This window comes from Myotis yumanensis, unplaced genomic scaffold (genome assembly GCF_028538775.1).
Source record: "Myotis yumanensis isolate MYYU_CA2020_CCGP unplaced genomic scaffold, mMyoYum1.0.hap1 SCAF_19, whole genome shotgun sequence".
NCBI lineage: Eukaryota > Metazoa > Chordata > Mammalia > Chiroptera > Vespertilionidae > Myotis > Myotis yumanensis.
The window spans coordinates 27,577,562-27,598,872 of NW_027223770.1; the positions used below are offsets into that span (position 1 = coordinate 27,577,562).

The 21,311-nt window shown below is 61.7% G+C and overlaps 1 protein-coding gene across 2 annotated transcripts in view; it reads right to left on the reverse strand.

The window, feature by feature from the left end:
- Positions 1 to 19,672, reverse strand: part of SCARB1 (scavenger receptor class B member 1) — a 35,106-nt gene extending 15,434 nt beyond the window's left edge. Inside the window, exons 1-5 of one of the 2 annotated variants that reach the window (XM_070399515.1) lie at positions 19,362 to 19,569; positions 3,608 to 3,765; positions 1,979 to 2,120; positions 1,283 to 1,486; positions 192 to 287 (exon numbers count right to left, since the gene is read on the reverse strand). In XM_070399515.1, coding sequence (XP_070255616.1) covers positions 192 to 287; positions 1,283 to 1,486; positions 1,979 to 2,120; positions 3,608 to 3,765; positions 19,362 to 19,487 — 726 coding nt within the window. In that variant the 5' untranslated portion in view covers positions 19,488 to 19,569. Of the gene's footprint in view, positions 1 to 191; positions 288 to 1,282; positions 1,487 to 1,978; positions 2,121 to 3,607; positions 3,766 to 19,361 lie in introns of both variants that reach the window. The other variant, XM_070399516.1, reaches the window with a different exon arrangement.
- Positions 19,673 to 21,311: the final 1,639 nt, after the last annotated feature.

The window sequence follows — 21,311 nt, forward strand, 5'->3', positions numbered from 1 at the left end:
TCGGGAAGGCCCGGGCCGGGGCTGATGACCAGGGATCCCGTGGGCCCGGGAGGCCGGGGCTGATGAACAGGGATCCGGTGGGCCTGGGCGGCCGGGGCAGGGGCCAGTGAGGAGGGTTGGCACGCACTTCCCATCTGCCTGGGCTATAAGCAGAGGCACGTGCTGGGCGGCCCCGCGGCCCCGGTGCTCACCTTGCTGAGCCCATTCCACTTGTCCACGAGGTGGACGAGGCTGAAGTTTTTGATCCCTGTGTACACGGTGAAGAGCCCAGAGTTGGAGTTGTTGAGCTGCGGACACAGCAGAGAACAGCAGCAGCTGTGAGCCTCGGGGCGGGGGGGGGGGGGGGGGGCACCCAGGGGCTGGCCCGCAAGCCCGCCCCCCCCCCCCGCCCCCGCCCCAGTTTAGTCCCAGGCAATCCCTGCGTCCCCAGTGCCGGGGGATCAAGAGGAGAAGGACCAGCCCGGCCGGCGTGGCTCCGTGGCTGAGCGTGGACCCAGGCACCGAGAGGTCTCCAGTTCCATTCCCGGTCGGGCACATGCCTGGCTGCAGGCTCAGTCCCCAGCAGGGGGAGTGCAGGAGGCAGCTGATGGATGTTGCGCTTGCGCTCTCTCTCTCTCCCTCTCTCTCTTCTGTCTCCCTTCCCCTCTCTGAAATCCATAAAAACATCTTTGGAAAAAAAGAAATAAAAGAGAAAAAAAAAAGGAAAGGAAAACCAGGCAGCTCGGATCAGCACTATCGTCGCCAATCACATCACGGGAGCCTGGATCAAACTGTGCCTGAACCCATCCTTGGGGTTTTCAGGTACATGAGCCAGTAACTCCTCTGTTTGATTTAAGCCAGTGAGAGGGGCTGGGCTTTCTGCCAGTGACAATCCGCGGCCCCAGGGCCCCCCCGCCAGCCCCCACGGCAAGCCGGGGGCTGGAAACGGGAGCTCTCCGTTACACTAGCAACAGTAAAAATATATTTTTTTTAAAAAAGCCGGCGTCTGGCCCTGGCCGGTTTGGCTCAGTGGAGAGAGCTTCAGCCTTCGGACTGAAGGGTCCCAGGTTCGATTCCAGCCAAGGGCACGTACCTGGGTGGCAGGCTCGATCCCCAGTGGGGGGCGTGCAGGAGGCAGCCGATCCATGATTCTCTCTCATCACGGATGTTTCTATCTCTCTCTCCTTCTCCTTTCCTCTCTGACATCAATAAATAAATATATTAAAAAAAAAAAAAAAGCCGGCGACTGGCCTCCGGGATGTGTGGGCGGGGGGACGAGGGAAGGTCTCCGAGCCGCGCGTACCTCCGAGAACAGCCCGAACTTGCCCTTGATGGGGAACACGCCCGGCAGGTACTTGTTGACCAGGTTGACCAGGGGGTCGTCGTAGCCCCACATGACCTCGCCCACCGTGCGGTTCATGAAGGCGCGCTGGCGCAGGCTGCTGAAGGCCACGGTCATCAGCATCTTCAGGGCCATGGGCTTCGCCTCCATCATCATGGCCGCGCTCTGCAGAGCGAGGGGACAGCTGGGGTCAGAGGCTGGGCGTGGCCGGCCCGTTCCCCCTGGGCCTTGAAGCCCGGCCTCAAGGCAGAGAGCCCCGGGGGCACCTGGCCCTTGGGGCTCAGGGGGCTAAGCGTCCGCCTAGGAACCAGGAGGTCACGGTTCAGCTCCCGGTCAGGGCACAGGCCCGGGTGGCGGGCTCGATCCCCAGGGTGGGGCGTGCAGGAGGCGGCCGGTCAGTGATTCTCTCTCATCATTGATGTTTCTCTCTCCCTTCCTCTCTGAAATCAGTAAAAATATATTAAGAGAGAGAGAGAGAGGAGCCCACCAGGGGACCTGTCTAGCTAAGGGCGAGGGCGTGGCCAGGGCGGCGAGGGCGTGGTGGGGCGTGGCGGGGGCGTGGCCGGGGCGTGGCCAGGGCGGCGCGGGCGTGGTGGGGCGTGGCGCGGGCGTGGCCGGGGCGTGGCCGGGGCGTGGCCAGGGCGGCGGGCGCCTCACCAGCACCATGATGTTGGGTATGTTGATGTAGTCGCTCTCCAGGCCGCTGGACTTGTGGGGCTGGAACTCGAACCTGCGGTACTCGAGGAAGGAGACCGTGTCGTTGTCGTTGAACGTGATGTTGTCCTTGTGCCGGTACTCCCTGCGGAGAGGGGGCTGGTCAGCGCCCAGGGGAGTGGGGCGCCGCCTGGCTTCCCGGGGGGCCCGCGCGTGCGCGTCCCTGCACATCTCCAACCTGCCGGCGCCGCAGCTGAGCCTGGACACCCCCCCAGTCCGTCCTCCCGCCGTCTGTCCACCGCAGGACATGCGAGGCGCATCGGTGCCCAGGAGAGCGCCCCAAAGCCCGACAGGTCCCCTCCACCTGGCCAGCCCGCCTCCGTGAGTCTCTGCTCACGTGTCACCTTGTCCGAGAGCCCACCTGGTCGTCTCAGACCTAACGTACCGCACCCGACACAGCCCTAGGTCCCCCTTCCCCGACACTAACATAGGATTTTACTTATTCATCGTCACCCGCCCTCCCCCCTCGGCTGCAGGCGGCTCAGTGCTTCTGTCCATTTTGGGGTTCCCTGTGCCTAGAACAGCCACAGAAATCCACGGGGTGAACGAGTGAGCGAATCAATGAATGAATGAGTAAATGAGTGAGTGAGTGAATTGAATGAGTGAGTTAAAGAATCAATGACTGCGCTAACCGGTGTGGCTCAGTGGATAGAGCATCGGCCTGCGGACTGAAGGGTCCCAGGTTCGATTCTGGTCAAGGGCATGTACCTGGGTTGCGGCACATCCCCAGTGGGACATGTGCAGGAGGCAGCTGATCAATGTTTCTCTCTCATCGATGTTTCTAACTCTCTATCCCTCTCCCTTCCTCTCTGTAAACAATCAATAATATATATTTTAAAAAAAGCAATGACTGAAGGAGTGACTAATGAATGAGTGAATCAATGAATGAACGAATCAATGAGTAAAAGGGTGAGTGATTTCAGTGAATCGGTGAGTGAATGAATGAGTGATTAATAAGTGAATAATGAATGAGTGAGTGAATGAATAAAATAGTGAAGGAGTAACTGAGTGAAGAATGAGTGAATGATGAATGAGTAACAGAGTGAAGAATGAATGAGTGAATGAAGGACTGGATGAGTGAGTGAATGAATGAATGACTGGATGAGTGAGTGAGTGAGTGAATGAAGGACTGGATGAGTGAGTGAGTGAATGAATGAATGACTGGATGAGTGAGTGAGTGAGTGAATGAAGGACTGGATGAGTGAGTGAGTGAATGAATGAATGACTGGATGAGTGAGTGAATGGGTGAATGAATGACTGGATGAGTGAGTGAGTGAATGAATGAACGAAGGACTGGATGAGTGAATGAATGAATGAAGGACTGGATGAGTGAGTGAAGGCTTGCCTCTGTGACTGCAGTGTCTGACTCCCAGGCCTCGGGCACAGCTGTTGAGTTTCACGCCTGGTTGCCCAGAGCCGGACTGTGCACGGAACAGCCAGCGCCCTTCCCGCCCGCGCTGTCCCCGAGCCAGGGCCTGCTTCTGGAGTCACCGCTGGGGCTCAGCATGGCAGCGCCCCATCCCATCTGCCCCGCCGGCCCCCCGCCGCCCCGCCGCCCACCTCCCTGCTCACCTGTACACGTAGGGGCCGCGCTCCCGCACCCGCGGCTTCTGGCCCTGCAGGACCTCGCTGGGGTTGACCACGTCGAAGAAGTAGACGGAGAGGTAGAAGGGGACGGGGATTTCCTTCCACATGTTGAAGGTCAGGCTACTGGGGTCGATGCGCACGTTCTGGGGGCGAGACAAACGCGCCGTGAGGAGCGAGGAGGGCGACCAGGGCCTCGCGCCCGCCCACCCCACACAGCCGGCCGACACCGGGCCCCCACAGCACGTCCGGAAAGGGGTTTGCACAATTAAAGTTAATAGGGAGCCCTAACCAGTTTGGCTCATTGGATGGGGCATCAGCCTGCGGACTGAAGGGTCCCGGGTTCGATTCCAGTCAAGGGCATGTACCTTGGTTGCGGGCACATCCCCAGTAGGGGGCGTGCAGGAGGCAGCTGATCGATGTTTCTCTCTCATCAATGTTTCTAACTCTCTATCCCTCTCCCTTCCTTTCTGTAAACAATCAATCAAATATATTTAAAAAAAATAAAGTTCATAGGGAATCTAATCAGCTGGTGTGTGTGTGTGTGTGTGTGTTGTTGATTTCAGAGAGGAAGGGAGAGGGAGAGAGGAATAGAAACATCCATGATGAGAGAGAATCACTGGTCGGCTGCCCCCTGCACGTCCCCCACTGGGGACTGAGCCTGCAACCCAGGCCTGTGTCCTGACCTGGAATTGAGGGTGACCCATGGTTCCTGGGTCAATGTTCAACCCCTGAGCCACACTCAGCTGGGCTTTTGTGTGTTTTAATAACAACAGCCTGATCAGGGGACCCTGGCAATTGAGAGAGACTCATTGATCAGCCCACAACCCGAGCAGGTGCCCTGGACCAGAATCGAACCCAGGACCCTTCAGTCTACAGGCCGACGCTCTATCCACTGAGCCACACCGGCCAGGGCTGTTCTCAGCGCTTCACCACAGGCCCCCTCCCTCAGCAGCGCCTCCACCCCCCGCCCGCCCGGCAGCCGCGACAAGTGTTAGGATTGTCCTCGCTTCCCCCTCACTTGGAACGGGGGGGCCTACGTGAGTGAGCCGCCTCCGCAGGCCTGACCCTGACCTTTGTCCAGGAAGGTCCTGCTTGGGTGGGGAGGGGGAGCCCGGACCACGGTGACGGATTTCCGCTGACCCCTTGGCTGTGAGGTGAAGGCCACAAGATTGGGGCGTGCGGCGGGGGGGAGACGGGGAGGGCCCTGTGTGCCAGCCGTGGGGAGCGAAGGGCCTGTCTGCAGCTCAGTCCTAATGTGGACGCGGTATCTGGGACCCAGAGGACCACTGGTGTGTGTGTGGGGGGGCTGTGGTGCACTGATGGGGTCACCCCCAAACCAAAGGCATCGGCGGCCACCGCCCTTCCAGGCTCCTGCGGCCCTGAGGGCTCAGTTCTGCCAGATCCCCCCACATTTCATGAACTTCTTTTTCTTTTTCAATGTATCTTTATTGATGTCAGAGGAAGGGAGAGGGAGAGAGAAACGTCAATGATGAGAGAGAATCACGGATCGGCTGCCTCCTGCACGCCCCACACTGGGGCTCGAGCCTGCAACCCGGGCCTGTGCCCTGACGGGGAATCGAACCGTGACCTCCTGGTTCATAGGTCGATGCTCAACCCCTGAGCCACACCCCACATCTTCAGGCCACAGCTGGCTCACCAGCTACCCTGGCATCACCTCCCGGAAGGGGTGACCTTCCTCTGGGGAGAGGGGTGACCCCGGGCTGGACGCCACCCCCCCCTTGTCAAACCCTTCCCTGCACAGGCAGGAGGGCCGCCCGGACAGGGGGCAGTGAGCTGGGCGCCGGCACCGGAGCGGGGCTCTGCGAGGAACAGACGGGGCGGGGGGTGGTGGTGGCGTGTGATCTTGGCCGGGGACTCAGCCGGGCAAAGGCCAGGAAGGAAGCCGGACGTATCCACACGTCCGCCAACAACGAATGCGCTTTAAAAACAGGTCTTAAAATAACCCGAGTGGCCATCAACAGGTAAACCGCCGTGGCCCCGAACAATGGATGCCCCTCAGGAACAGGAGGGAGCCAGCTGCCGGGAAAGCCGCTGCGGGCGGGCGGGCGGAGCCAAGCAAGGCCGGGGGGGGGGGGGGGGGGGCAGGTCCAGGAGGTCCCCAGGCGGAGAGCCCCAGGCCTCGCGGGGACCCTCCTCCCCCAGCGCATCTGGTCCTGTGGTTTGGGGTCTGGACCCCCTGGCCTTTCCTCCCTGAGACACCACCTAGGCCAGCGACGGCGAACCTTCTGAGCTCGGCGTGTCAGCATTTTGAAAAACACTCACTTAACTCTGGTGCCGTGTCACATATAGAAATTTTTTTATATTTGCAACCATTGTAAAACAAAGACTTATATTTTTGATATTTACTTTATATATTTAAATGCCATTTAACAAAGAAAAATCAACCAAAAAAATGAGTTCGCGTGTCACCTCTGACACGTGTCATAGGTTCGCCATCACTGAACTAGGAGGTCAGAGTTCGATTCCCAGTCAGGGCACCTGCAGGAGGCAGCGATCCATGATTCTCTCTCATCATTGACATTTCCATCTCCCTCTCCCTTCCTCTCTGAAATCAATAAAAATATATATTTAAAAAAACAAAACACAGAACACCAAGCAGGGGACACATAAGGCCACACGTGGAGGCTTGCACGTGGCAGGAGGTTTGCCAGGCCCACGAACCCGTCCACTGTGAACGGTCCGGGAGCTCCGGCCGACATCCGCTGTGTCCCCCGCCGCCCCGGGCCTGGGCGGTGCGAGGCGCCCAGCAGGCCCCCAGCAAGCGCTGCAGGCGACCGGCCGCGTGAGCTCTGCACGCACGGAATCGCCCGGAAGCACCGGGCGCGGTCTGCCACATACTCCTTAGCCTATGTTCTCGTGACTCATCGTCAAGCGTAAGTGTTTTCAGAATGCAGAGTACGGCCGGGCAGTGGCTCTGCGACCTTGTGACGGAAAAGAATGAAAATTTCATCCACGTTCATTTTTTAGCTCTTAGCCTATTTTTCTGTTCTTTTTTAAAATATGTTTTTATTGATTTCAGAGAGGAAGGGAGATGGAGAGGGAGCTAGAAACATCCATGACGAGAGAGAATCCCGGATCGGCCGCTTCCTGCACGCCCCACACTGGGGATGGAGACCGCCACCCGGGCCTGTGCCCTGACCTGAGTCGAACCCTGACCTCCTGGTTCCTAGGTCGACGCTCAGCCACGGAGCCACACGGGCCGGGCATGTGGCATGGACTGACGATGACGACCACAGAGCCGAGCTGCTCAGACAGCACCAGCGGGGCCGGCCAAGCCGAAAGCACGAGTTCTCTGTCCCTTTCTAGTCAGCTCGTCGCCAGGCCTCTCCTCCCGCTCCCGACTGGCCACGTGGCCACGCGGACGTCGCCCCTTCCTCCCCGGTGGCGGGAGGTGACAAGACCCCCACCCGCCTGCCCCGACGATGGCAGCGGGCGGATCTGTGTCACAAGGACTATTGCCCAGGGAGCCGTCCTCGGCGGCCGTGGCCGCGTTCCAGGAACACGAGGCGGGGTCGCCAAGGCCGTGCCAGACGGGACAGTGGCTCCGCCTGCAGGGACCCCCGGCCCGGGGCTGCCTCCCTCAGAGGCTTCGCCCAGCGGTCGCCAGCCTTCCCTCTCCCGGCGCGCGCACACGCGCACGCACACACACACACACACATGCACACACATGCACATGCACACACGGCACATGGCACACACACGGCGCACGCACAAGCATGGCACACGGCACACACACGTATGCACACACGCGGCACCGAGAAATACACGCTTTGCCGATCTGACCAAAACACTAGGTCTCGTTGTGAATCACGCACCCTGGACGGCTGTTGTTTGTTGGCTGTTGGCTTTATTTTTTTAACAACCGAAGGGAAAGGGGTCAGTGTCCCTGACTAGACAGTCCGCCAGGAATTGCACATTTTATAAACACTGGGGGCGCGCCCGCCGGCTGGAAGCCGAGGGTTAATCTTTAGCAAGAGGCAAGGGGTGCTGTCGTGTCCCCAGGGCCCTGGGTCAGGGCTGGTGCCCACTCCCACAAGGTCGAACCCCATAGGCCTGGCCAGTGTGCTCAGTGGTTAGAGCGCCGACCTACGAACCAGGAGGCTTGCTCCCCGGTCAGGGCACAGGCCCAGGCTGCAGGCTCGATCCCCAGTGCGGGGCGTGCAGGAAAGAGGCAGCCGGTCCATGATTCTCTCTCATCACTGATGTTTCTCTCCGCCTCCCTCTCCCTTCCTCTCAGAAACCAACACAAATATATTTATTAAAATAAAAAATAAACTCCGCCCGTGGTCCCACATGGCCTGGCCTGCCCTTCCTCTCACCAACGTGCCTGTCACTCCCCCCAGCCACTGGCCTGTCTCCTCTCCCTCCAGCCCATCAGCAACTTTCCGTCTCCGGGCCTTTGCACGTGCTGTGCCCTCTGCCTGGCAGGCTGTCCCCAGGCCTGCCTGTTCCTCGGGGACCCTTCCCCACTGGCCACCTGAGGCCACTCGTCCGCCCTGCCCCCTCCCTGCCTGTGAGCAAAAGCCTTCAGAGTCTTCTGTGCATTTCTTTAAAAATATATTTTATTGATTTTTTACAGAGAGGAAGGGAGAAAGAGAGGGACAGAGAGTTAGAAACATCGATTCAGCTGCTTCCTGCACACTCCCTACTGGGGATGTGCCCGCAACCAAGGTACTTGCTCTTAACCGGAATCGAACCTGGAACCCTTCAGTCTGCAGGCCGACGCTGTCTCCACTGAGCCAAACCGGTCAGGGCTCTTCTGTGCATTTTTAAAAAATGTTTTTATTGATTTCAGAGAGGAAGGGAGAGGGAGAGAGAGAGAAGCATCAGTGACGAGAGAGAATCATGGACCGGCTGCCTCCTGCACGCCCCACACTGGGGATCGAGCCTGCAACCCGGGCATGTGCCCTTGACCGGGAATCGAACTGTGACCTCCTGGTTCATAGGTCGACACTCAACCCCTGAGCCACACCGGCCAGGCCCAATCAATAAATTTAAAAATAGCCCAGGCCGGATTGGCTCAGTGGATAGAGCGTCGGCCTGCGGATTGAAGGGTCCTGGGTTCTATTCCGGCCAAGGGCACATACCCGGGTTGCAGGCTCCATCCCCAGTGGGGGGCGTGCAGGAGGCAGCCGATCCATGATTCTCTCTCATCATTGATGTTTCTCTCTCTCTCTCTCCTTCTCCCTTCCTCTCTGAAATCAATAAAGAAATATATTTTTTTAAAATAAATAAATTTAAAAATAAAGTAAAATGGACCCCCACCTCCGTGGCCCCCAGGAAAGGTGGCCTCATGCTCTGTGAGGAGGGACGGCAGCTCTGCCTTTGTGGTGCCCGGGAGGCCTCCCGCCGCCCACAGGCGTGTGACTTCTGTGCCAGAAGGAGGACCGCCCAGACCCACGAGGCGTCAACACGGTGGGGAGAGGCTGAGGGACGAGGGCCGCGAGTCCAGGGAGGGGACATCCTGTGGACGAACGCACGGCTTCGGAAGGAAGCCCGGACCCGCGTCACCTCCGGGCGAGGACCCGGCGGGCGAGGAGCGGCCTCTCGCGGAGCCTTCCTGTGTTCCCGCGCCCGCACCCTCTCGCACGCGTTCTCCTCCGTGTCCTCCGGCCCCAGGTTCTACGCTGCTCATCTGGGTCGGTCCGGCTGTCACGGTGCCGTGGCCGCCGAGCCAACCGCCCGTCTGCAGCAGAGGGAGCAGCTCTCAGGACCTAGTCACGCTCCCGGGAGCCCAGGCACCGGGGTCGGAGCTGCACCCGGCGTCCCGGGGGGGACAGGGCCGGGGGTCAGACGGTGTCCCCCCAGGATTCACGTCCACCTGGGGCCTCGGAGCAGGGCCTTATTTGGACGCGGCCTCCTCGCAGATATAATTAGTTCAGGCTCTCAGATGAGTCATCCTGGGTTCATGGGGCCCTGACTCCCAGGACGGATGTCCTTATAAGAAGAAAAGAGGCCGGCGGCAGGCTCAGCGGCTGAGCGTCCACCTAGGAACCAGGAGGCCATGATTCGGTTCCCGGTCCAGGCACAGGCCCGGGTTACAGGCTCCATCCCCAGCGTGGGGCGTGCAGGAGGCAGCCGATCCGTGATTCTCTCTCATCACGGATGTTTCTCTCTCTCCCTCTTCCTGTGCTCTGACATCAATAAAACTATATATATATATTTTTTAAGTGTTTTTAAAAAATAAAAATAAATGCCATGGATGCCAGAGCCACCTCATGGCACCAGCCCCCAGGCCCCAGCCCCACTCCTCTCACCCGCATGGATGTGCTCACGTCCACCCCAGGGCACCTCCCAGCTCACCGAGGGCACCTCCCAGGGGCCTGGCCGCGCAGGGGGGCCCCTCCCGGCCACACCTCCGCCCAGTCCCAGGGGAAGAAGGTCGCGCCCGGGCATTGGGACAGGGCCAGCTGGCTGGCGGCCCTTCCATCCATCGGGACGGTGGCTCATGGCCTGACAGGAGTCCGGGCCATGCTGCAGAATAAACCTGCCGGCTACGTGTCCAGACCGACTCCTCCGCATCTGCCCGGGCAGGTTTTGGCAAAGGGCACGGAGTCCTCGGCTCGCCCCCGCGCCCTCCGGCACACACAGGAGCCTCCCACCTGGGGCAGCAGACAAAGCCTGAACTTCGGCACAACCCGGCCGACACCTCTCCCCGTTCACGGAACCACAGCTCCTCCCGACCCGCCGCCGGGTGTGGGCGGCAGGGGAGCGGCTGCCCGGCCGCCTGCGGTGACCGGCGCCTGCAGCTGCGCGGCCTCTGCCGGGTCCCGCTCCCCGGCCCCTCGGCCTCCGCCTGCCTGGCGTGACCTCCCCCTGGGGTCCCACCTGCGGCCCTGCGCCCCCTGGGTTTTCTCCCTGAAGGAAAAAGGACAGATGGCACCGAGCGAAACCCCAGTTCCCTGCCTAACCACCCGAGACGGGAGGACCCCTTCCCCGGTAACACAGTTAGCTGCTGCCCGGCCGGCCGGTGCGGCTCAGTGGCCGAGCTTCCCGGAGGGACACTGTCACGTGACCCCCGCGGCGTGTTTACTGTTTCTTGTCCGTCGGCCCCGGGAGGGCAGGGACCTCGGTGCTGTTCGTCTCTCTGTCCCCCGCGCCTGGGCTGCTGCCTGGCACAGGCCCACGGGTTCTCAGATATTGATCGAATGGGCGTTTGGAAGACGGGGCTGGCTTCACGGGGAGCGGGGGGGGGGGGGGGGACGTGGCCAGTGGCCGGTGGTGGCCCTGCACGGGGCCGTGGGGCCGGCTTCTCCCCCCTGCACGGCCGCTCCAGACTCGGACCACACCGTTCTCTCTGCGGCCAGAATGTTCTCTCTCTCTCTCTTTTTTTAATCGTCACCGGAGGATATTTTTCCCCACTGATCTTTAGAGAGAGTGGAAGGGAGGGGGAGAGACAGAGGAACATCCACGTGAGAGAGACACATCGATGGGTGGCCTCCTGCATGGGCCCCGACCGGGGACGGGGATCGAGCCTGCAACCCAGGTAGGTGCCCTTGACCAGAACTGAACCAGAGACCCTTCAGTCTGCAGGCCGAGGCTCTGTCCCCTGAGCCACACCGGCCACCCAGAATGCTCTTTTAAAAGAAATGCAGATTGGAGCATTGCATGCCCCTGGTTGAAACCTCCCCCGTGGTGTGACGCCCATCCGATCCACAGCCTGTGAGTACCTTCTTCACAGGCCCCTGCCCACCTCCCAGGCCTTCTCCTCCAACACACCACACTCTTTCCTGCCACAGGGCCTTTGCACATGCTGTGCTGCTCCCTGGCATTCTGCAATGTGTTCAGGTTGCGGCTCCGTGCTGACAGTCTTAGAGATGCTTTGTTAGACTCTGCCCAAGACCTCTGTAGGAGGTGGTAGCTGAACAGCTCATTAATTTTTTTAAATATGTTTTTATTGACTTTAGAGAGAGAGGACGGGAGAGGGACAGAGAGATAGAAACAGCGATGATGAGAGTCAGCGATCGGCCGCCTCCTGCACGCCCCCTCCTGGTGATCAAGCCTGAAACCCAGGCATGTCCCCGACTGGGAATTGAACCGTGACCTCCTGGTTCATAGGTCAACGCTTAACCACTGAGCAACGCCGGCCGGGCCTGGGTCTGTTTTGAAGCCTTAAAACCTCCTGGTGGTTTGCCCTGGCGGGTGCTTCTCGGCGGTGGCAGTGTCAGCCTGAGGACCAAGGGGTCGTGGGTCCACTTCCCGATGAAGGGCATGTCCCACCTGGTTGCAGACCAGACCCCAGCCCCGCTCAGGACCCGCGCAGGAGGCAGCCAACTGCTGTGTCGCTCTCACATCAATGTTTCTCTCTCTCCCCCCCCACCCCTCCCGCCCTCCCTCCTTCCCTCTCTCTCTCAAAATCAGCGGATTTTTTCTCACCCCTTCCAAGTGGCGTGAGGGTCCCCAGATCATGTAAATCAGACTTTGATTTCCCTGATTAATCAAAACATTAATGTGTGCACGAAAAATCAACGGGGAAAATACCCCCAGGTGAGGATCAGCAATAGAACGGGCAGTTCCACGGGGGAAGCGAGCAGAAGGTCAAGGCTGTGCCTGAGACTCTGGGCGAGAGCGGCCAGGGGGACACGGCAGCCACCACTGAGATGGGACCCACCAAGATGGGACCGAGGCCGGAGGGACGGGCCGTGGGCAGTGATGAGCAGGCGGGCGTGGCCGGCTGAGCCGCCTTTGACCACCGGCTGGAGCTGGAGCTGGAGCTGGAATTCAGGGGGAAGGTAGGGGCCCGGGACGCCCGTTGGGAACAAAGACGGGGCGTGGACAGAGCGGTGTGGGCCGAGCTCTCCAGGGAATGCGTGAGCACACAGCAGGCGCCCGCGTCCCGACACCCCAAGGTCAGGAGGTCAGGAGACAGGGCCAGAGGCACATTCAAGTGTCTGAGGAGCCGTCCATCTGAGAGCCTCCGAAAAGGGGAAGGGACCTCCCGGGAGGCGAGAAGCGAGCAAGGGTCAGGCCACCCCCGTTCCTTCCCCTGCCCGGGCCCGGGGACAGGAAGAAACGGGGGGCTGGGGGTGGTGGGGTGAGAGAAAATGAAGAGGGTGACGGGGTCACAGATCTCTGGGTCACAGGCCGTGGCCTCCGGGCTCAGGGGCTCCCGCTGCAAACCAGACCGAATCAGCCTGCCGGCCAGGACCCCGCCCGGCCCCACGGAGCCATGGCTGTCGTCCTGCTTCTCTTCCCATTTCAGCTCCTGCCGGCCTCTCCCCCGGGGCCTGGCCGCCTGCGAACGGAGGGGAGGCGGCACCTAAAAGGCAGCCTGCTGTCTGGTGTTTTGTGCGTTTGTGTTTCTTGGTGGAGCCCGACACTGGATTCTCCGCAGAGGAGGGCGCTCCCGGTGCAGGCCCTCGGGTGCGGGAGGCCGCCCTGGCTCCTCGGCCGAGTCCTCTATCAGCTCCGCACAGGGAATCTGTCCCGTCAGCTGCGGCGGGAAGCGGCCTGGGGTGGCTGTGGCCCCCGGGGCCCCTCTGCGGGGGACACGGATGTGGGAACAGCCTCCTGGGAGCCAACGCCCAGCGAGGGCCCCGCAGCCTGGACGGAGCACACGCCCAGCGAGGGCCCCGCAGCCTGGACGGAGCACAGGCCCAGCGAGGGCCCGCAGCCTGGACGGAGCACACGCCCAGCGAGGGCCCCGCAGCCTGGACGGAGCCCACGCCCAGCGAGCCGGCAGCAGCGCGCTCTGCCCGTCGGCCGGGGGCGATGCCAGCAGCCGCCAGAGGCGAGTTCTGGGTAACGCACTGCCTCTCCCGGCAGCATGGAACCCCTGGGAACTGTTCCCCAAAGGAGAAGCAGCAGCCCTGGGGAGGCCAGGCCCCATTGGGATACACAGCACACGTGTGCACCCCAACACAGAAACATAGATCAACATACATGTGCACTGTGTTCTGTGTGTGTCCACATACCAACACAGAGACTTATGTCAACACTTGTGTGCATGTGCCCACGTGTGGTCATGCACAGCGGCATGGGGCCACATTAATGTGTGCGCGCACTTGCCCACACATGTAGTCACACACGCACACGCACCAGCACCCATTGCCATGTGCGTGCGCATACACCCACACACGCAAGCGCATGGGCACATGTGTGTTTGTTGGTGTGTGGGCCCGTGTCCACACATGTATGCATGTGTTCTATGTACACACCAATACAGAGGCGCGTGCCTGCAGTGCTTTGGCATGTGATCACACTAAAACACACAGGTGCACATGCCCACACAGGTGCACGGGCCACCAGTCACGCATGCACAGTTGGCCCACGTGTGCACACAGAACACCCGTGTGTTACACCTACATGGTGAAGCTGAGAGAAGCAAATCCCCGGGAGCAAAGCAGGAACCGAAAATGGACGACTCAGGCACATGTGCTGCTTCCCAGCGGCACCACGGAGCCCGGCGTGGCCCTCGCACGCCCGGGGACAGGAAGTGCCTCTCGGGGGCAAGAGAGGAAGAAAACAGAGCAAACGGAGCCGGGCGGGAGCACCCGGCCACAGCCCCAACCCACGGCTCCGGCCACAGGCACAGCTCAGTTCCCACGGCCACGGCCCCTGAGCCATGGCCCAGTCCCGTGGCCACAGCCACGGCCCAGTCCTACACCCGCGGCCCAGTCCCACGGCCCCGACCCACGGCTTCCCTAAGCAGCCAGGCGTGGGGCCTGCAGGAAGCACCCAGCCATGGCCCCGACCCATGGCCACAGCCATAGGCACAGCTCAGTTCCCACAGCCACGGCCCCTGAGCCACGGCCCAGTCCCACGCCCACGGCCCAGTCCCACGCCACACGGAAGGCACTGAGCCAGTCCCGTCCGTGTACCACACGGTGACCCACAGGAAGGCACAGAGCCGGTCCCGTCCGTGTTCCACACGGTGACCCACACGGAACGCACTGAGTGACGGTGTCTGGCGGACTCCGCGCTCATTACTGTTATCTCCGAAGCCTCACCTTCTAACTGACGGGCCAGGCTCTGCCAAAGGGCACGAAGGGCGGGGAGGGCGGGGGAGGAGGAGGCACCGGAGGCCGAGGCTGGGCCAGGCGCGGGGAGGAGGTAAAGGAGCAGGTGACCTCACAGCGCTGCCCTCTGCTCACGCCACTGTCCCCGCCGCCAGCCCGCCTGGGCCGTGGGGACGCCACCGGGACCGTGACAGCCCAGCCCCTGCCCAGCAGGCTCCCTGCTCACGAGTAAACATACAGAACAATGGGGTCGACTCTCAGGGAAAGAAGGGGTGAGCTACGCAGACATCTGGGGGGGTGTGAGCCTTCCGGGCAGAGGGGAGAGCAAGCCAGAGGCTCCGAGGGGGACCAGGCCTGGCGGCGCCAGGACCACCCGGGAGGTGAGCACAGCCCGGCCGGCGGGTCGCCAACCCAGGAACCAGAGGTCACGGCTCGATTCCCGGTCAGGGCACAGGCCCCGGGCGAGCAGGAGGCAGGCGATCCATGATCCTCTCTCGTCGTGGATGTTTCTGTCTCTCCCTCTCCCTTCCCCTCGGAAACCAATACAAACATATTTTAAAAATACAAAGGTGATCTCCCTTTAAAAAGAAAACACACGCGCATGTACGCCCGGGGCCCTGGGCTGTGCCCTCCCTGGGCGCTGGAGGCCAGAGGGCCAGGCACGCAGGCTCCGTCCTACGAGGTGGCTGCAGAACTCCCCAACCCCCCGCTGGGTCTGCCTCCGACAGTCTCTCTCTCTCGCGCTCTCTCTCTCTCTCTCTCTCTCTCTCTCTCTCTCTCTCGCGCTCCCTCTCTCTCTCCCCCCTCCCCGCCGGCACACGCACATACCAGCGAGTTCACCTGAGGCAGGTGACTACCGCGAGCTTCTATGATGATGAGACGTACGTCCCAGAATCCCCCAGGACTAAAGGAGGGACAGTCACAGAGACCCTGACCCCTGCCTGGTGCCGGCGACAGGGGATCCTGCTCCTCGGGGGGCTAGTCTGAGCACCTCTCATCTGGTCCTAACCACGGGGGGGGGGGGGGGGAGCGGGAGACAAAAAAGCGACTCTCGCTTTCTCCCCCAGGGCTATTCCTGGACCTCGGGACACGGCGCTCCGCTCTGGCCTCCTGGTCCGGGGTCTGATCCATTGGCCATTCTTTGCAGAAAGCTACGGACTTGCTACTCTTCTGCTTTATTTTATTTAAATATGTTTTTATTGCCCTGACCAGTTTGGCTCGGTGGCTAGAGTGTCGGCCTGTGGACTGAAGGGTCCCGGGTTCGATTCCAGTCAAGGGCATGGACCTTGGTTGCGGAAACATCCCCAGTAGGGGGTGTGCAGGAGGCAGCTGACCGATGTTTCTCTCTCATCGATGTTTCTAACTCTCTATCCCTCTCCCTTCCTCTCTGTAAAAAATCAATAAAATATATTTTTAAAAAATAAAATAAAATAAATATGTTTTTATTGATTTCAGAGAGGAAGGGAGAGGGAGAGAGAGAGAGAAACATCCATGATGAGAGAGAATCAGCTGCCTCCTGCGCACCCCCCGTGGGTGGGGAATGGGACCGATGGGACAGCAACCTCCCGGTTCATAGGTCGACGCTCAACCCCTGAGCCAGGCCGGCCGGGCTGGAGTTCTGTTCTAAACGCGTGAATGCCACCAGCGCTCTTCTCGGTCGCGGTGCGTGCGGCCCTCCCGCTCAGACGCCGAAATGCACGTCCAGTTCTCCGGCCCCCTCCCTGGGCCCGTCTGCCTCCGGGAAGTCCACCGACCAAGAGCTCCCGCCGCACCTCCTGTGGCCCAGGTGTGGCGACGAGGCTGCTGCCCCACGGCCACAGCTGTGTCACCCGCCCGCCCGCGCTGACCTCTGCTCTGCCTCAGTCTCCTCATCCGCGGGAGGGATCACACCACCTCCTCCGCCTGTTGCACAAGAGGCTGTGCCTGGATTCCAATGAGAACCGAGGTGCACCCGGGCATTTCCACACACACACACACACACTCACACACTCACACGCATGCACACACACACACACTCACACGCATGCACACACGCAGCCGCCTTTGTAGTCACAGTGTCGCCAGCAGGCAAACCGGATGGGCCCCTGACAGACAGGTGACGTGATGAGCCCAAGGTCCCCCTGCCCCCCCCCCCCCCTCGTCCCGCAGAACACGGCCCACAGGGTCAGCAGCCCTGGGCTCCGGGAGCTGGCAGGGGCTGCAAAGCTCTGCGTCGCTACCCAACCCCGTCAGCAACCTGAGTAACGTACATCGAGGGCACCAGAGTAACAGACAAATAACAGTACGAGCCCGGCCGGCGGGCTCAGCGGTGGACCGTCCACCTATGAACCAGGAGGTCAGGGTTGGATTCCCGGTCGGGGCACAGGCCCGGGTTGCGGGCTCGATCCCCAGTGGGGGGCGTGCAGGAGGCAGCCGATCCGTGATGCTCCCTCATCATGGATGCTTCTGTCTCTCTCTCTCCCTCTCCCTTCCTCCTGAAATCAATAAAAGTATATTTTAAAAACATATATTCACGCGTAGAAGCAAGTGCTTGTCACATCGCTATTGGTCAAGGTCTGGGAACGACGGCGGAGGGCCTATCGGAGCTGGGAACGAAATGAGGAAAATGCTCTCTATTGTCCCCATTTGAATCTTTTTTTTTAAGTAAAGGCGCCCAAAAACATCAAAACAGGGAAATCAAAGCACAAGCGTCCCATTCATGTTGCCCGTGGACGTGCGCAGCCAAAGGAAACACGGCGCAGCCCCTCCCGCCCCGTCCGAGGGGCCCTGGACACTGGCGGCCTTCTTCCTGAGGAAGCCGGGCCGGGGCCTCGGGGCCTGGCGGGGGGCGGCGAGCTGGGCTGGGCCGGGCTGGCCGGCGCCTTCACGCCACTCGGCCTCAGACCAATCGCCGTTGAGAGTCACGGAGGATGCCGGTAGCTCTCGCTCCTCTTTCAGCCCAGGAATCCCAGCCCCGGGACAGCTGGGGACGACGCAGAAGTGGGGAATCAGGCGGTGCCCGGGCGCGCGCGCACGCACACACACACACACACACACACACGCACACGCACACGCACACGCACACGCACACACACAAGGCACATGCTTAACCGAATCCACAGCCGTAGAAAGAAAACCCCACGGAAACAGGCCCAGGAATGACTGAGCTGACAACTTTCTCCCCCATGACCCACCCGCCCCCCACCGTCACCCCCCAAAGCAAGAGGCCCCCCACGCTCACACGCTCACACGCTCACGCCACCTGAGCGTCAGCCCCTCCGTGCACTCAGCACAGGTTCGAGGCGGCTCCCAGAGATAAAGTGCTCACTTCGAAATCATTTGGGAAAGGATCGCAGGCGTCCACCCCGGCCGCCTGGGCCAGAGAGAAGCAGGTCTGTGCTCTGAGGTTCCCACTCCCGCTTTTCCCCACCATCCCCAGCGGACGAAACAAAAAACAAAGAAGGAAACCCCAACAAGACTCACACACACAGAAAACACACAAAACACACACAAAACCACACCGAGGAGGAACTCGGTGACATCACAGGGATCAACTCCACGCCATCAGATTACAGGGCTCAGGACAGATTTGAAAACCAAAAAAAAAAAAACACAAAAAAAACTGAACACTGTGGCCAAGATGACTCAGATCAGACAACCGCTCCCCAGAGACCTTGAGAAAGGCCTAACTTTGTCCCTGCCTGGCCGGGTCCCAGGAAGGGTGGGCCAGGTCTAAGCAGGTCTTCCTTCACTCGCTCATCCATTCATTCATTCATTCATTCGTTCTCCAGGCCCCCAGCGCGGGGCAGGGAGGGGGGAATTCGGGCAAGTCTCTGTTCTTGAAAAGTCGCCTGAAGCAACGCAGGCGGAGGGAGAGAGAGGTCACCTGGCGAGGGACAGACAGTATCCGCCTCCACGCAGCTCCGGGCCTGCGGCGGGATCGTGGGCAGAGGTGAGCCTGCGGCTGCCCACCTGGGCCAGGAGCAGGTGCTGGCTGTGGGCTCACAGCTCTGAGCCACTTGGACTCAAGTGCAGCCTGCAACCTCCCTCACCCTTTGGCGACTCCAGACTCATTCGAACAGGTCGCCGGCCTCGCAGGGCAGGACCTGAGCGGCTGAAGGCCACCTGCCCCGTCCTGGGCCCGGTTTAAAGGGCAGGATTGTGCAAGTGGGGGGAGCCTGGCTGTGGGCTCCAGGGACCCTGCCTACTCAGCCCTGGGCCTGTGCCCGCCCCTGCAAGAACCCGGAGAGAAAAGCCGCTTACCCTCTGCGCCAGGGAGGCAGCGCAGGGGAGGAGGGAGCTGTTGGCCTCCGAGAGGGGTCCCCCTGGAGAGGGGCTCTCCCGGAGGGGCTGGGCAGCAGAGAGAGTGGCTGCTGGCACCGACTAGGCCTGGCACCCAGGGGCGCCCCTTAGGCGCACACGAGCGCTGGGCTCCTGGCCTCCCCGGCTCCCGGGGAACAGGCGGAGGCAGCCCTGGTTTGAGCTGACACCCCCGCGGGCGCGCTCCCCGGCTCCCCGCTCCAGGACCGGCCAGTGGGGGAAGCCCCGAGCGCGAGGTCGGGCTCCCGCGTGGTGGGCCACCCAGGCCTCCCCAGCGAGCCTCCAGCCAAGCCCCACGGCGCTCCCCTGCGCTCCCCCCCCTCAGCCAGACGGGGGGCGCCGTGGGGAAGGGTGCCGCGGCCGCTCCCCCGCGCGCCTCCCCCGCTCCCCGGCGCCCAGCCGGCCAGCCCCGTCGCTCCCCGCCAGCCCCCGCCCCCCGGCGCCCGCACCCCGGCACCCACCTTCAGGATCTGCTCCCTGATGAGGGACGGCACCGACACGATCATCACGGCGCCCAGCACCGCGCACAGCAGCCCGAGGACGCCCAGCGCCGCGGCCGCCCAGCCCGCCTTGGCGCACCCGCCCATGTCCGCGCGCCCGGGGCCCACGCGGCGCTCCGGCAACTGCGCGCCCGAGGGGAACGGGGTCCGGGCGCAGAGGCGGCAGAGGCGGCGGCTCCGGGGACGCGAGCGGCGGCGGCACGGCGGGCCCGGGACGGCGGCGCGCGGAGGAGCAGCCCGGCAGGTGGCCCGCGGCTTTATGCGCCATCCGGGCGGGCGCCGCCGGACCGCCCCCGGGCGCCCGGGGCACCGGGATTCGGGCAGGCGCCCGCGGCGGGGGCGGGGCCGGGGCGGGGCGCGGATCGGACGGTCCGTAGGGGGCGGGGCGGCCAAGCCTTCGCTTCCCTTTTGGGGAGGCCCCGCGTCCCGGGCCTGGGAGTCCGTTGGGCCAGCCGCCCGCCCCGCCCCCCCCGCCCCCCCCCCCCCCCGCTTCCTGCTCCCCCTCCCCTTCCCACCTGCTCCCCGCTCATCCCTCCCCTTCCCCCCGCCCCCCTCCCCGCCCACTTCCCCAGCCTTGATCGTCCTCATGGTTCACTTTTTTTTAAAAAGAGTGTTTTTTCTTAAATAATTTTTTATTGTTGAAAGTATCACATATGTCCTCTTTGTCCCCACTGATCCCCTCCAGCCCCCCCTGCCCGCCGCGCCCCAGGCCTTCAGCAGCCTATTGCCTGTGTCCACGAAGGGGTTTTTTTTGTAAGATTTTTTTATTCATTTTAGAGAGGAAGGGAGAGGGAGAGAGAAACATCAATGATGAGAGGGAGTCACCGATCAGCTGCCTCCTGCACGCCCCCTGCTGGGGATCGAGCCCACAACCCGGGCCTGGGAATCAAACCTGGGACCCTTCAGTCTACAGGCGGACGCTCCGTCCACTGAGCCACGCCGGCTGGGGCCTGGTTCACTGTTAGTCAGACTTTCCCAACCCAGAGGGGGGCCTGGGCACCCTCATCTCTGCCCCCCTCCCCCCCTCACTCACACACACACACACACACACACACACACACTCACACTCTACTAGCCTCTCCCTGCTCGAGCCTGGGACTCCTGCCTCGGGGTCCTGACACCCTGGACTTGGAATTGCACCCCCAGATATCTGCCCAGTCCCTTCCTTCTGGGCCGCGGGAAGCCACCTTATCGGCAAGGCCTCCTGCCACCCTGAGTCAAAGGAACTCGTGCCAGCTGGCCCAGCCCACCCCCTGCCTTATCGCCCCGCGCCACCTGCCGCCTGGCCCACTTGCGTTCGTGTTTTGCATTCGGATCTTGCCCCCCCACCCCGACTTGAAGGCTGCGTGTGAAAGCCGGCCCCTGCCCCGTCCGGCTGCCAGGAGGGACCCCACGCGCAAACAGAAGGAGCCGAGGAGGAGTCTTCCGGGTGCTGGGCCCTGAGCCAGGGGCCTTGCACGGGTGGCCCCGGGTGACAGAGAAGGGAACAGGCCCACAGGGGCGCACAGAGCTAGGTCTCCGCTTCCTAGTGAAGGGGCGATGGATGACTAGGAGTGAGCCAAGGAATGGTGGGTATTTGCAGGTAGCGAGCGCCCCAGGGAATTAAAATAGGTGGGCGCATGTCCCCCCAGCCTTACCCAGGCCTGCCCTGAGTTCTGGACCCCGGATGCAGGCCATTCTTCTCCTTCTTATTCTTCTTCTTCTTCTCCTTCTTCTTCTTCATTTATTTTTATTGATTTCAGAAAGGAAAGGAGAGTGAAAGAGAGAGAGAAACATCATGATGAGAGAGAATCATGGATTTATTGGCTGCCTTCTGCACGCCCCCCATTGAGGATCAAGCCTACAACCCGGGCACGTGCCCTGACCTGGAATCGAACCCGGGACCCTTCAGTCCACAGGCCAACGCTCTAT